Genomic DNA, 14080 nt, shown 5'->3' on the forward strand with positions numbered 1-14080 from the left:
GTTGTGTTACACTATTAGCAAAAGGCACCAAGTAATTGCACATGCTGTCATATTCATTGAAAGCCAACCTGCTGTTCAGTGATATTTTGTTCCCTACAATTGCATAGATTTCAACTGAACTTGTCCCAAGGGACTGAACAGGCTAGGGCTCTTTTCTCTAGACAAGAGAAGGCCAAGAGGCTGATCTAATCAAGTCTTTAGAATTTTAAAGGGGTTTCACAGGGTAGACATAGAGAAGATAATCGGGTGGAATTCTCCCAATAAAAATTCCAAGTGTTGAATTTGCAGGAAAGCTGGGGTAATTCACGCTGGTTTTTTATTTCCGTGGGAGTTCCCATTAGGATCTCCCGCATTCTGTGTAATGCAGAGGCCACCAGCGTGAACATCATTAGATTTCAGGTGGCCGGAGCCTATTCCCACGTGGGAGGCTGAAACCGGTGTAGCGGGACTCTGCGCAGCGGGATGGGAGAATCACCCCCAATGTGTCCACTCACGGGAGAAGTGGAAACAAAAAAAAATCCAATTAAGAATTCAAGAGAAATGCCTTTGTCCAGACGATGGTTGGAAAGTGCAACTCGCTACCACATGGAGTGATTGAGTTGAAGACTACAAGTTCCTTTAAAGGGGAATCTAGATGGAAGATAAGGAGATGCCAGTTATGTTGGTTGAGATAAGGTCGGAGGAGGCTGGTGTGAAACAGCCGCAGTAAAATTCCATGCAATTTCTACCTTGCAGACCAAGGAGCAGTCACCTAACAACCAAATTGTAGACAGACTAGATTATCCTTCATCAGCTTGGAAGGGAAATGTAATCTTCCAGAAGCAGATTCCAAATTTCTTACTGAGTCGTTTCCCCAGCGTACAGAAACAAGTATAAGGCTGCACCTTTAAAGTGTGGAAGGGAACCAGAACACTTGGAGGAAACCCACACAGACATGGGGAGAACATACAGACTCCGCACAGACAAACTGGAAATCGAGCCCGCTACCCTGGTTCTGTGAGACAGCAGTGCCACCGTGCCCCACATATTTACCCTGCTAATCCCCGCGACACCAAGGGGCAATTTAGCATGTCCAACCAACCTAACCTGCACATCTTTGGACTGTGGGAGGAAGCCGGAGCACCCGGAGGAAACCCACGCAGACACAGAGAGAACATGCAGACTCCGCTCAGACAGTGACCCGAGGCCAGAATTGAACCTGGGTCCCTGGCACTGTGAGGCAGCAGTGCCACCTTTACTCTGCACCTATAGCTTATTGAGCCAGTTCGAACAATACTGAGAAGCTCAGCGGCATTTCTTTTAACAAATTCATTGTTCAGCGGATCATCAGCAAACTCAGAGATTGAGGAATACAAAGGCTATAGCAATGTGCCATCTTAAACATAAATGTTTGCTGGAAGAATTCAGCTTAGTGGGATTATTCTGCAGGTAAAACTACGGGGGCCATAAAATAACCTTTGATTATTCGAATTTTTAAATCAATACAATTGCGCTATAATTTGCAAAATCCGCATGGAAAATATAACAGGAAAGACAGTGTTTAAATGTCACACTGCAGGCAATTTATCTGAGTCTGCTGATGCTGTATTGGGTCAGTGTTTGACATTTACCAGAAATGAAGGGGTTTTATTTGGTTAATAAAATTGTTATTTTGTTCTTGCAACATTTTTACAAGCTTTCATACAATCTTTCACTAATTGCCACTCAAATGAGTATTCAAGACTACTGAGCTGGATTGTATAATCCACATTGATGCCACTAGTTAGCAAAATCTCTGTTAGTACGGGGCAAATCTTCACAGCTCTCAGTCAATTGTGCCGTAATAACATCACCTTTTAAAAATTCCTCTCTCCCCCACTCTTATGGATAGAATCTGATAAATACTGTCAAAAGCTGTTCTAGACCATCAACTTTAATTGCAAAGTTACTGTCATAGACTGAAGAAGTGTTATCTTTTCATGGTTTGGGGGCTAAAATATTTCCTTGCCTTTCCAAGAGGGGAGGCACGGTGGCACAGTGGTTAGCACTGCTGCCTCACAGCGCTAGGGACCCAGGGTTCAATTCCCGGCTTGGGTCACTGTCTGTGTGGAGCCTGCGTTTGAGGTAAGGATCAGCCATCGAAAGCTGGAACAGTCTTGAGGGGCTGAATGGCCTGTTCATACTCTAATGCTATTTTTGCAGTGCTCCAGGAGGGTCCTGTGGGTTGAATTAGTTTACACTTCAGTGGGGTGGGCAGGGGGGCAAATGTGAATGCAGATCTACTGTCCCCTGTACTCAGTGGTGTCAGCAATGTTAAGGCACGCAGGAATGTTACGGTGGCACGGTGGTTAACACTGCTGCCTTACAGCACCAGAGACCTGGGTTCGAATCCCAGCTTGGGTCATTGCCTGGGTGGAATCTGCACATTCTCCCTGTGTCTGCGTGGGTTTCCTTTGGGTGCTCCGGTTTCCTCCCACAGTCTCAAAGATGTGCTGTTTGTGTGTGTGGGTCATGCTAAATTCTCCCTCAGTGTACCCGAACTGGCGCCGGAGTGTGGCGACTAGGGGATTTTCACAGTAACTTCATTGCAGTGTTAATGTAAGCCAACTTGTGACACGAATAAATAAACTTAGAGAATAAAAGTTTGGGCTGCAAATCATTTCTGTTACTCACCTCAAAAATAACTTTGCTGAGTTCCTGGATTTGTAGAAGCTTCGTAATGTGAACTTTACACAGAGAACGGTGGGTGCCTGGAACTCACTGCCAGGGGAGGTAGTGGAAGCAGTGACTTTTAAGGGGCATCTTGACAAATACATGAATAGGATGGGAATAGAGGGGTATGGCCCTGGAAGGATAGGGGGTTTTAGTTCAGGCAGGCAGCATGGTTAGTGCAGGCTCGGAGGGCTGAAGGGCCTGTTCTTTTGCTGTAATTTTCTTTGTTCTTTGTAAACCAATCTAGAGTTATTTAGCTTGCTGGAATTAAAGTTTCAATGCTGCCTTATCCTGAATAGCCAAAGATGCATGCACGTAATGCTTTCTAGTGGACTGACAATGTATTATTTTTCTCAAAACAGGATTTGACAAACTATTCTGAGAGTGCTGTGCAATACTTAGAAAATCATTCTTGTCTGTACTTTCCTCACCTTTACTTTCTCAAGTATTATAGAATCCCTACAATACAGAAAGAGGCCACTTAGCCCATCGAGTCTGTACCCACCACAAACCCACCCCCATATCCCTACATATATTTTACCCACTAATCCCTCTAACCTATACATCTCAGGACACCAAGGAGCAATTTTAGCATGGCCAGTCAACCTAACCTATACATCTTTGGACTTTGGGAGGAAACCGGAGTACCCAGAGGAAACCCATGCAGAGACGAGGAGAATGTGCAAACTCCACAAGGACAGTGACCCAAGCCAGGAATCGAACGCAGGTCCCTGGAGTTGTGAAGCAGTAGTGCTAACCACTGTGCTACCGTGCCGCCGAAAGGCAGGTCTGTCCACAGCATCACAGGTAGAGCAACAGGACAGGTTCCAAATCCACATAGGAGCAGAAATGGGCCATTTGGCCCATTGAGTCTGTTCCATCAGAACAAGGGATTGAACCCCTTGGTGTTGTTGGCATCAGCCAACTGTCGTAGAATCCCTGCACTGCAGAAGGAGGCCATTCAGCCCATCGAGTTTGCGCCAAACACAATCCCACCCAGGCCCTATTCCAGTAACCCCACATATTTACCCTGCTAAATCCCTGACACTAGGGTTGATTTAACATGGCCAATTAACATCTTTGGATTGTGGGAGAAAACCAGAGCACCCAGAGGAAACCCAGACGGACACGGGGAGAACGTGCAGAGTCCACGCAGACAGTGAACTGAGGCCGGAATGGAACCCCGGCCGCTGGCACTGAGAAGCAGCAGTGCTAATCACTGTTGCCATCATGTCACCCAAGGGTTCAAGTTGCTGTGGCAATATAAACTTGTACATGACCAGGAATCTCTCACCGCCTGTTATTGGCGTGTGTTTGGAAGGATTTATAAGTTGATACTGAATTGTTTGGTATGTTACACACACACCATCCTTGGCGATCGAGTCCTGGAGTGGGACTTGAACTCAGAGCTTTCGGCTCAGAGGCAGGCGCGCTACTCGCTGCTCTACAAGATCTCCCTTTCTTTCATAACTGAGTTTATTGTGGGTTAGCTGAACAGTATCGTATTTGTATTCATACTCTGCTTGCAGCTAAGTAAATGTGGAATGTATTGTCTTTATTTAACCCCACTGACAATGAGGGATCATTCTGCATTAACTGTTTCGAGTTGGAGTGAATGAGTAGAAGGTGTTCTTGAACTTTTTTGTTTGGACACCCAAGGGAATTGAGAGATACGAGGATGGGAAATTGAGTTAAGATGACAGGGCAGCACAGTGGTTAGCACTGCTGCCTCACACACCAGACACCCGAGTTCGATTCCCGGCTCGGGTCACAGTCTGCCTGGATTCTGCACATTCTCCCTTTGTCTGCGTGGGTTTCCTCTGGGTGCTCCGGTTTCCTCCCACAGTCTGAAAGACGTGCTAATTGGGTGCGTTGGCCATGCTAAATTCTCCCTCAGTGTACCCGGACAGGTGCTGGAGTGTGGGGACTAGGGGATTTTCACAGTAACTTCACTGCAGTTTTAATGTCAGCCTACTTGTGATACTGACAAAATAAGCTTTAAAGATCAGCCTTGATCTTATTGAATGATGGAGCAGGCTCAGGAAGCCAAGCGGTCTACTCTAGTCCCTATTCCTTATGTTCTGAATGAAAGGACTTCTGTTCAAAAATTACCCTGGATGGATAGCATTGTTCAGCCATGAGGGTGAGTTAGGTAGTCATTGTGCAGTAATGAAATGGGAAAGTGAAGGTTAACTAAAGGCTGATATGCAAAGAATCATAAAATCCCTACAGTGCAGAAGGAGGCCATTTGGCCCATCAAACCTGCACCAACAACAATCTCACCCAGGCTTATCCCTGTAACCCCATGTATATACTCTGATAGTCCCCCTGACACTAAGGAATAGTTTAGCATGACCAATCAACCTAACCTACACATCTTTGGATGCATATTGGTCAGATACATGACTTATGAATTGGAGCATTCTGCTTTATTGAGCGCCAAGTGAGGGGCTGGGAGGAGGGATGCTATTGCTACAAAGCACAGCTGCAACACAAGATTTCTGCACATGGGACGGGATTTTCCAATCGCACCTGCCCCAAAACCGCGTCCAAGGTCAATGGATCTTTTCACGGTCCATGTCCCGCCAATACGATTCCCATGGCTGGAGGGATGGGAAGATTCCACCTATGGTTTCATAACTGGTGGGTATAGCAACTCAGTTAAATTTGAGATGGGAAGAAATGCAAAACGGACTCCGTTGCATCTGCTGCTGTTATACATCCAGATATTCAATTCTTTAATGGACCTGAATCCTGCCTTGCTCTCATCCAGTCTGACCACTCCCTGAGATCTCTGCACTTATCCAATTCTCACCCCTTGTGTTTCCCAATACCCGTCTCTCCATCATTGGCAGCCATGCCTTCATGTCACCGAGGCCCCAGCCCCTGAAATCCCTGCATTGACCATCTCCCCATCCTGACCTCTCTCTTGCCTCCATTAAAACCTTTCTCTTCCCTGTCTTAACCTCTCCTGATGTGACTTGGTGTCCAATTTTGTTTAGTGATGGTACTGTGAAGACATTTCTCTATATTGAAGTTACTAGATGAATACAAATTGCTGTTGAATATGTAACCAGTGGCAGATGCAACCCCACTTACTTTGTCTTTACTCCCTAGTCTAATTTCACCCTTGTGAACATTTGCTGTAAAAGGTTTTGTTGTAACATTGATGCAAGCACCTAATGTGATCAAAAACTGAATGGATATGCATTGGCAATGTTTGGGCTACACGGCGGCACAGTGGTTAGCACTGCTGCCTCACAGCGCCAGGCACCCAGGTCCGATTCCCAGCGTGGGTCACTGTCTATGTGGGGTTTGCACATTCTCCCCGTGTCTGCATGGGTTTCCTCGGGGTGTTCCGGTTTCCTCCCACAGTCCAAAGATGTGCGTGTTAGGTGGATTGGCCAAGTTAAATTGACCCTTAGTGGCAGAGAGACCAGCTAGGGTAAATGCGTGGGGTTACGGGGATAGGATCTGGGTGGGATTGTGGTCAGCGCAGACTCGATGGGCTGAATGGCTCCCTTCTACACAGTAGGATTCTATGAATGTTTTGGTGCTTTTGTCGATTATTTAGAGTATATTTCTTCACACTTTACAATCAGTATCACAGATTCACATAATTGATGCAACTCAAAAAGATTCCATCATGTGTAACTGGCTCCCTGAATGACCAATTCACTTGATGCTAAACCCCCACCTTCTCCCTGTGACCCTGGACAATGTAATTCCTTTTCAAATGCTTCAATTGAACCTGCACCCACACACTTTCAGACAATGCGTTCCGGACCCTTGAACCACTCGCAGTGTGCAAAAGCTTTTTCTCACATCGCTTTTGCTTCTTTTGCCAATTGCTTTAAATCTGCGCCCACTCGTTCTTGTTCCGTTCGTGAGTGGGAACGGTTTCTCCCTATCTACTCTGTCCAGACCCCTTGGCCAGAATTATATTGTCCTGCCCCGCCACGGGAAAGCAGGGAAGCAGAAAGGTAGTATTAATAGGGGACTCCACAGTGAGGGGCGCAGACAGGCGTTTTTGTGGACGTAGAAGGGAGTCGCGGATGGTGGTTTGTCTCCCTGGGGCTGGGATCCAGGATGTCTCTGGGCGGGTCCCAGACATCCTGAAAGGGGAGGGTGAGGAACCGGAGGTAGTAGTACATATAGGTACTACTGATGTAGGTAAGAAGAGGGAGGCACTTGTGAAAAAGGACTATAGGGAACTGGGTAGGCAGCTGAGGAAGAGAAAAGCGAAGGTAGTAATCTCAGGATTGCTGCCTGTGCCAAGGGAGAATGAGGGAAGAAATGAAATGAGGTGGAGGGTGAATGCGTGGCTGAGGGACTGGTGTAGAGGGCAGGGATTTCGGTTCCTAGATCACTGGGACCTCTTTAGGGGTAGGTGGGACCTCTATAGTAGGGACGGGTGGCACTTAAATACCAGGGGGACTAGTATCTTGGCGGGAAGACTGGCTAAGGCTACCGGGGGGACTTTAAACTAGAAAGGATGGGGGGAGGGAACTGTGTTGGGGAAACTGGGACGGAGGAGGTTCGCTCCCAGGTAGGGGAGGACCGCAGGCAGTATGCGAGGGAGGTTAGACAGGTGGTGGAGATGGGAAATGCCCAGACTGAGGGGCTGAAGTGTATATATTTTAATGCAAGGAGTATAGTGAATAAGGTAGATGAGCTTAGGGCGTGGATAGCTGTTTGGGATTGTGATGTGGTGGCCATTACGGAGACTTGGATGTCTCAGGGACAGGACTGGGTACTTCAGGTGCCAGGCTTCAGGTGCTTCAGGAAGGACAGGGAGGGTGGCAGAAGGGGTGGTGGCGTGGCACTGTTGATCAGGGATAGTGTCATGGCTACAGAGAAAGAGGATGTCGTGGAGGGATTGTCTACAGAATCTCTGTGGGTGGAAGTTAGGAACAGCAAAGGGTCAAAAACTTTGCTGGGTGTAATCTATAGGCCGCCCAATAGTGACAGGGAAGTTGAAGTGCAAATAGGGAAACAGATTCTGGAGAGATGTTTTAATAACAGAGTTGTCGTGATGGGAGACTTCAATTTCCCAAACATCGACTGGAATATCCCTAGGGTAAGGGGTATAGATGGGGAGGAGTTTGTTAGGTGTGTTCAGGAGGGTTTCCTGACGCAGTATGTGGACAAGCCTACGAGGGGAGAGGCTGTACTTGACCTGGTACTGGCGAATGAACCAGGGCAGGTGATGGATCTTTCGGTAGGAGAGCATCTTGGATATGGTGACCATAATTCTATCTCCTTCACAATTGCGTTGGAACGAGATAGGATCAGGCAGGCTAGGAAGGTGTTTGTCTGGGGTAAGGGGAGATACGAAGAAGTCAGGAAGTTACTTGGACAAATAAACTGGAAGGAGGCGTTCTTAGGGAAAAGTACCGAAGGAAGGTGGCAGATATTCAAGGAATGTGTGTCTGGAGCTCTGAATGACAACGTTCCGATGAGACGAGGGGGTTTTGGTGGGTCGAGGGAACCGTGGTGCACAAAGGATGTGTTGAACCTAGTCAGGAAGAAAAGGAAGGTGTACAAGAGGTTCAGGGAATTAGGAGATGTTAAAGATCTTGAAGAGTATAAGGACTGTAGGAGGGAACTTAAAAGGGAAATTAGGAGAGCCAGAAGGGGTCATGAGAAGACCTTGGCGAGTAAGATTAAGGAGAATCCCAAGGCCTTCTATAAATATGTGAAAGGTAAAAGGATAAGAAGAGAAGGGATAGGACCGATAAAAGGTGAGGGGGGAAAGGTTTGTGTGGAACCAGAAGAAATGGCGGAGGTGCTTAACGAGTACTTCGCCTCAGTATTCACGGTGGAAGCCGATCTGGGAGATTTTGTTATGGATTTGCAGCAGATGGAAAGGATTGAGTACGTGAATATTAAGGAGGAGGATGTGTTGGAACTTTTGAATTCTATCAAGGTAGATAAGTCGCCGGGACCAGATGGGATGTACCCCAGGATACTGTGGGAGGCGAGGGAAGAGATTGCAGAGCCCCTGGCGATGATCTTTGCGTCGTCAATGGAGACGGGAGAGGTTCCAGAGGATTGGAGGATTGCGGATGTAGTTCCTATTTTTAAGAAAGGGAACAGAGATAGCCCGGGAAATTACCGACCGGTGAGTCTGACCTCAGTGGTTGGTAAGCTGATGGAGAGGCTTCTGAGGGACAAGATTTACGAACATTTGGAGAGGTTTGACATGATCAGGAATAGTCAGCATGGATTTGTCAAGGACAGGTCGTGCCTTACAAGCCTAGTTGAGTTCTTCGATAATGTGACTGAACACATTGACGAAGGAAGTGCCGTGGACGTAGTGTACATGGACTTCAGCAAGGCGTTTGATAAGGTCCCCCATGCAAGACTTCTTGAGAAGGTGAGAGGGCATGGGATCCAAGGGCCTTTGGCCTTGTGGATCCAGAACTGGCTTGCCTGCAGAAGGCAGAGAGTGGTTGTGGATGGGGCTTTTACTGAATGGAGGTCAGTCACCAGCGGAGTGCCTCAAGGATCTGTTCTGGGACCCTTGTTGTTTGTCATTTTCATAAATGACCTGGATGAGGAAGTGGAGGGATGGGTAAGTAAGTTCGCTGATGACACGAAGGTCGGTGGTGTTGTGGATGATCTGGAAGGATGGCAAAAGTTGCAGCAGGACATAGATAGGATGCAGGACTGGGCGGAGAAGTGGCAGATGGACTTCAACGCGGATAAATGTGTTGTCGTCCATTTTGGCAGAACCAACGGGATGAACGAGTACACTATTAAGGGCAGAAGTCTGAGTAGTGTTGAGGAGCAGAAGGATCTTGGGGTCCGGGTCCACAGGACTCTTAAATCGGCCTCGCAGGTGGAGGAGGTGGTCAAGAAGGCGTATGGTGTACTGGCCTTCATTAATCGAGGGATTGAGTTTAGGAGTCGGGAGGTAATGCTGGAACTTTATAAGACCCTTGTCAGGCCTCATTTGGAGTATTGTGCGCAGTTCTGGTCGCCTCACTATAGGAAAGATGTAGAAGCTATTGAAAGGGTGCAGAGGAGATTTACAAGGATGTTGCCTGGACTGGGAGGCATGCCTTATGAAGTTAGGTTGAGGGAGCTGGGACTCTTTTCCCTGGAGAGACGAAGGTTGAGAGGCGACCTGATAGAAGTTTACAAAATGTTGAGAGGAATAGATAGGGTGGACTCTCAGAGGCTATTTCCCCGGTTTGAAATGGTCGCTACGAGAGGACACAGATTTAAGGTGCGGGGAGGGAGGTTCAGAAGTGATGTTAGGGGTAAGTTTTTCACTCAGAGGGTGGTGAGTGAATGGAATCGGCTGCCGTCAGTGGTGGTGGAGGCGAACTCGCTGGGGTCTTTTAAAAGACTTCTGGATGAGTATATGGGGTTTAATGAGATTGAGGGTTATAGATAGGTCTGTAGGTTGGTAGGTGATGTGGTCGGCGCAACTTGTGGGCCGAAGGGCCTGTTTGTGCTGTAGTGTTCTATGTTCTATGTTCTATGTTCTATGTAGCGGGCGGGACACGGATCGTGCAAAGGTCCGTTGACCTCGGGCAGGATTTTCCGGCTCCGGGGTGAGCCAGGACGGAAAATCCCACCTCTCATGTTCCTGCAAGCTCCTCGCACCTTTTTTTCTCCAAATTAAACAGCCCTAACTTCTTCAATCTACCTTCATAACTGAAGCACCTCATCCCTGGAAAAAGATTCTCGTGAATCTTTCCTGTGCTCTCTTGAAGGCTTTCACATCTTTCCTAAAGTGTGGCTTCCAGAACTGGACACAATGTCTCCGTCTGAGATTCCACTTATTCAAGTTGAACACAACCTCCTTGCTCTTGTTCCCTATGCCCCTACGGGTAAAGACTTATGATAATGTGTACTTCACCCTCTCCCCACTGCAGGTTAGGTGGATTGGCCAGGTTAAACGGCTCCTTGGTGTCCCAACACGTGTAGGTTAGGTGGATTGGCCATGGTGAATGTGCGGGGTTATGGGGATACGATGTGGTGGGCTTCGGTACGATACTCTTTCAAAGAGTCAGTGCTGGAATGGCTGGAATTTTACCGGCACGCTCACCCCAGAATCAGGACGGGGTGAGGTTCGCGGAATGGCATTCTCCGTTGGCCTCGGGTGGAATCTTACAGTCTCAGGTAGTCGAGGCAGTAAAACTCCGGTAAATGGGCCCAATGGCCTCCTTCTGCACTGTAGGGATTCTGTGGTTTCTAAAGTAAAGTTTATTTATTACTCCCAACTAAGGCTTATATTAACACTGCAATGGAGTTAGTGTGAAGATCCCCCAGTCGCCACGCCTAACCAGCATGTCTTTCAGACTGTGGTAGGAAACCATAGCACCTGGAGGAAATCCACGTAACATGGGGAGAATGTGCAGACTTCACACAGACAGTGACCCGAGGCCAGGAATCGAACCTGGGTCCCTAGCGCGGTGAGGCAGCAGTGCTAACCACTGTGCCACCGTGCTGCCCACAGAGCTTCCATGGGAGTTCCACACTATCATTCACAATGCTACCAAGTTTTGTGCCGTCCACAAATTTTGAAGTCATGCCCTATACCCCAATGTGTAGGTCATCAATATGTATCATATTATAATAATATCCAAGAAATTAAATTGAATAATATGGTGGAAAAAATGCTTTCTCTTCTGAATTCTTTGGTTCGTGTTTTTAAGCCCTGATAATTTTTACCACAAAGAAAACTAAATGAAGAAGTATTTAAATTAATCGGAAATGCAAAAGTACTCACATTCATATAGCATCTTTCAGAACCTCAGGATGTCTGAACGTCCCGATGAGAATGTAAAAAGCACTGATGGATTGACCATGCTAAATTGCTCCTTAGTGTCCCAACATGTGTAGGTTAGGTGGAGTGACCATGCTAAACTGCCCCTTAGCGTCCCAATGCATGTAGGTTAGATGAATTGACCAGGCTAAAGTGATCCTTAGTGTCCCAACATGTGTAGGTTAGATGGGTTGACCTGTCTAACTGCTCCTTAGTGTCCCAACATATGTAGGTTAGGTGGATTGACCAGGCTAAAGTGATCCTTAGTGCCCCAACACATGGAGGTTAGGTGGATTGACCAGGCTAAACTGCTCCTAGTGTCCCAACACGTGCAGGTTAGATAGGTGGACCATGGTGATTTGCAGGATTATAGGGGTATGGTGGGAGGCGTGTGGTGGGCCTGGATAAGATGGTCTTTTAGAGAATCAGTGCAGACACAAAGACCTCCTTCTGCACTGTCCGGATTCCACAGTTTCTCACCATTCCCAATGCTCCCAAGCTTTTGTATTGTCCACAGATTTTGACATCATGCCCCGCACACCAAGGTGTGGCATCATCAGTATTCGGTCCCCCTGGTGTTGCTTTCACACCAGTTTGTGATCTTTACAAAGATGGAGAAGCATGCCTACGCCATTGACGTGTGTGTGTGACCTCATTCTGTTTCAGATGTACATCACGAGCACGATAAAGACCAAAAGTAGCAGGTTAGCCAAACCCGTGTTGTGCTTGGGCGCTCTCTGTGCGGCATTTTTAACAGGATTGAACCGGGTGTCCGAGTATCGCAATCACTGCTCTGATGTAATTGCAGGCTTTGTACTGGGCAGCACTGTGGCCTTGTTTTTGGTAAGTCCACCTTATCTTTTTAACGCTGAAACCGCGTCAACGTTCTTGCCGGGCGACCAGATGTGAGAAAAGATGGAATTTGTATTTTTTTTATTATTTATTCAAATGGGATATGGGCTGGCCAGCATTTATTGCCCATCCCTAGTTGCCCTTGAGAAGGTGGCGGTGAGCTGCCTTCTTGAATCGCTGCAGTCCACGTGCCGTGGGTTGACCCTCAATGCTGTTAGGGAGTTCCAAGATTTTGACCCGGTGATTGTGAAGGAACACCGATGTATTTCCAAGTCAAGAAGGTGAGTGGCTTGGAGGAGAACTTCCAGGAACTAGATGGGAGTGGTCGTGGGTCTGGAAGGTGCTGTCTAAGGATCTTTGGTGGATATATTAAGGTACACATGTCCATTAAACAAAATGCTTCTCTCGACAATAACAACATACTTTAAGGTAGAAAAATCGGCCCAAAGTGTTTAAATCCGGATTCTGCTGCTGCTTTGAACACTCTCTGCGTCTCCACACTGAAGCTGAGGCTGGGCCATGCTCCAGATATCTTTCTGCATCTGGTGCAGAAGCAGCCACTTCCTTTCACCTCCCCTCTGACCCACCCCCCACCCCCGCAGTCCCTTCTTCCAATCTCTCCTCTCACCAGGTGTACTTGCGCATCTGCCCTTCACAAAGAGGCCCCAGCTTCATCTCCTTAACTTAAGAAATAGGAGCAGGAGTAGGCCATCTAGCCCTTCGAGCCTGCCCCGCCATTCAATAAGACCATGGCTGATCTGAAGTGGATCAGTTCCACTTTCCCGCTTTCTCCCCATAACCCTTAATTCCCCTGTCTATCAGAAATCTAATCCCTTGTCTATCAGAAATCTATTCCCTTGTCTGTCAGAAAACGGCCTGGATCGAACAAAAGCACATCCAGCTGTATCAATGCCCTGAAAAGAGGTGGGGAGAGGGTATGGGGGGAGGGCAAGTGGAAACAGAAGGTTGCATTGCCGGTGAGCTTTCTGGCTCCATCTAACCCTCAGGCTATTTCCGTGGAGTTGAGGGGGGAAACAGGCGGGGGGTGGGGAGTGGTGGGCAAGGCTTTGTGTGGGGCTGGACTCCATGTCGTCAAACGGCAAACAGCTAACTCAACTAATTGAAGGCCTCGTAAGAAGTCTCACAACACAAGGTTAAAGTTCAACAGGCTTGTTTGGTAGCACGAGCTTTCGGAGCACTGCTCCTTCATCGGGTGAATGAGGTGATGAAGGAGCAGCGCTCCGAAGGCTCATGCTATGAAATAAACCTGTCGGACTTTAACCTGGTGTTGTGAGACTTCTTACTGTACCCACCCCAGTCCAACATCAGCATCTCCATCATAACTGAAGGCCTCTCATTTGATTTGATTTGATTTATTATTGTCACATGTATTAGTATACATTGAAAAGTATTGTTTCTTGCATGCTACACAGACAAAGCATACCATTCATAGAGAAGGAAAGGAGAGAGTGCAGAATGTAGTGTTACAGTCACAGCTAGGGTGTAGAGAAAGATCAACAGTGCGAGGTAAGTCTGATGCCAGGAGGGAAGAAGCTGTTCTTGAGTTGGTTGGTCCGTGACCTCAAACTTTTATATCTTTTTCCCGACAGAAGGAGATGGAAGAGAGTATCTCCGGGCCTGTGGGGCCCTTAATTATGCTTTTCCGAGGCAGCGGGAAGTGTAAACAGAATCAATGGATGGGAGGGTGGTTTGCGTGATGGATTGGGCTACATTCATGACCTGTCGTAGTTTCTC

General features: G+C 47.5%; 1 protein-coding gene across 10 annotated transcripts in view; it reads left to right on the forward strand.

The window, feature by feature from the left end:
* plppr1 (phospholipid phosphatase related 1) overlaps positions 1–14080 on the forward strand; it is a 153201-nt gene that overhangs the window by 125454 nt on the left and 13667 nt on the right. For 9 of the 10 annotated variants that reach the window (XM_080188460.1, XM_080188459.1, XM_080188463.1 and 6 more), the window contains exon 6: positions 12140–12316. The exons of the other annotated variant lie outside the window; for it this stretch is intronic. In XM_080188460.1, coding sequence (XP_080044586.1) covers positions 12140–12316 — 177 coding nt within the window. The remainder of the gene's footprint in view (positions 1–12139; positions 12317–14080) is intronic. 10 annotated transcript variants of the gene reach the window in all.

This window comes from Carcharhinus amblyrhynchos, chromosome 5, assembly GCF_965287045.1.
Source record: "Carcharhinus amblyrhynchos chromosome 5, sCarAmb.v2.hapA, whole genome shotgun sequence".
NCBI lineage: Eukaryota > Metazoa > Chordata > Chondrichthyes > Carcharhiniformes > Carcharhinidae > Carcharhinus > Carcharhinus amblyrhynchos.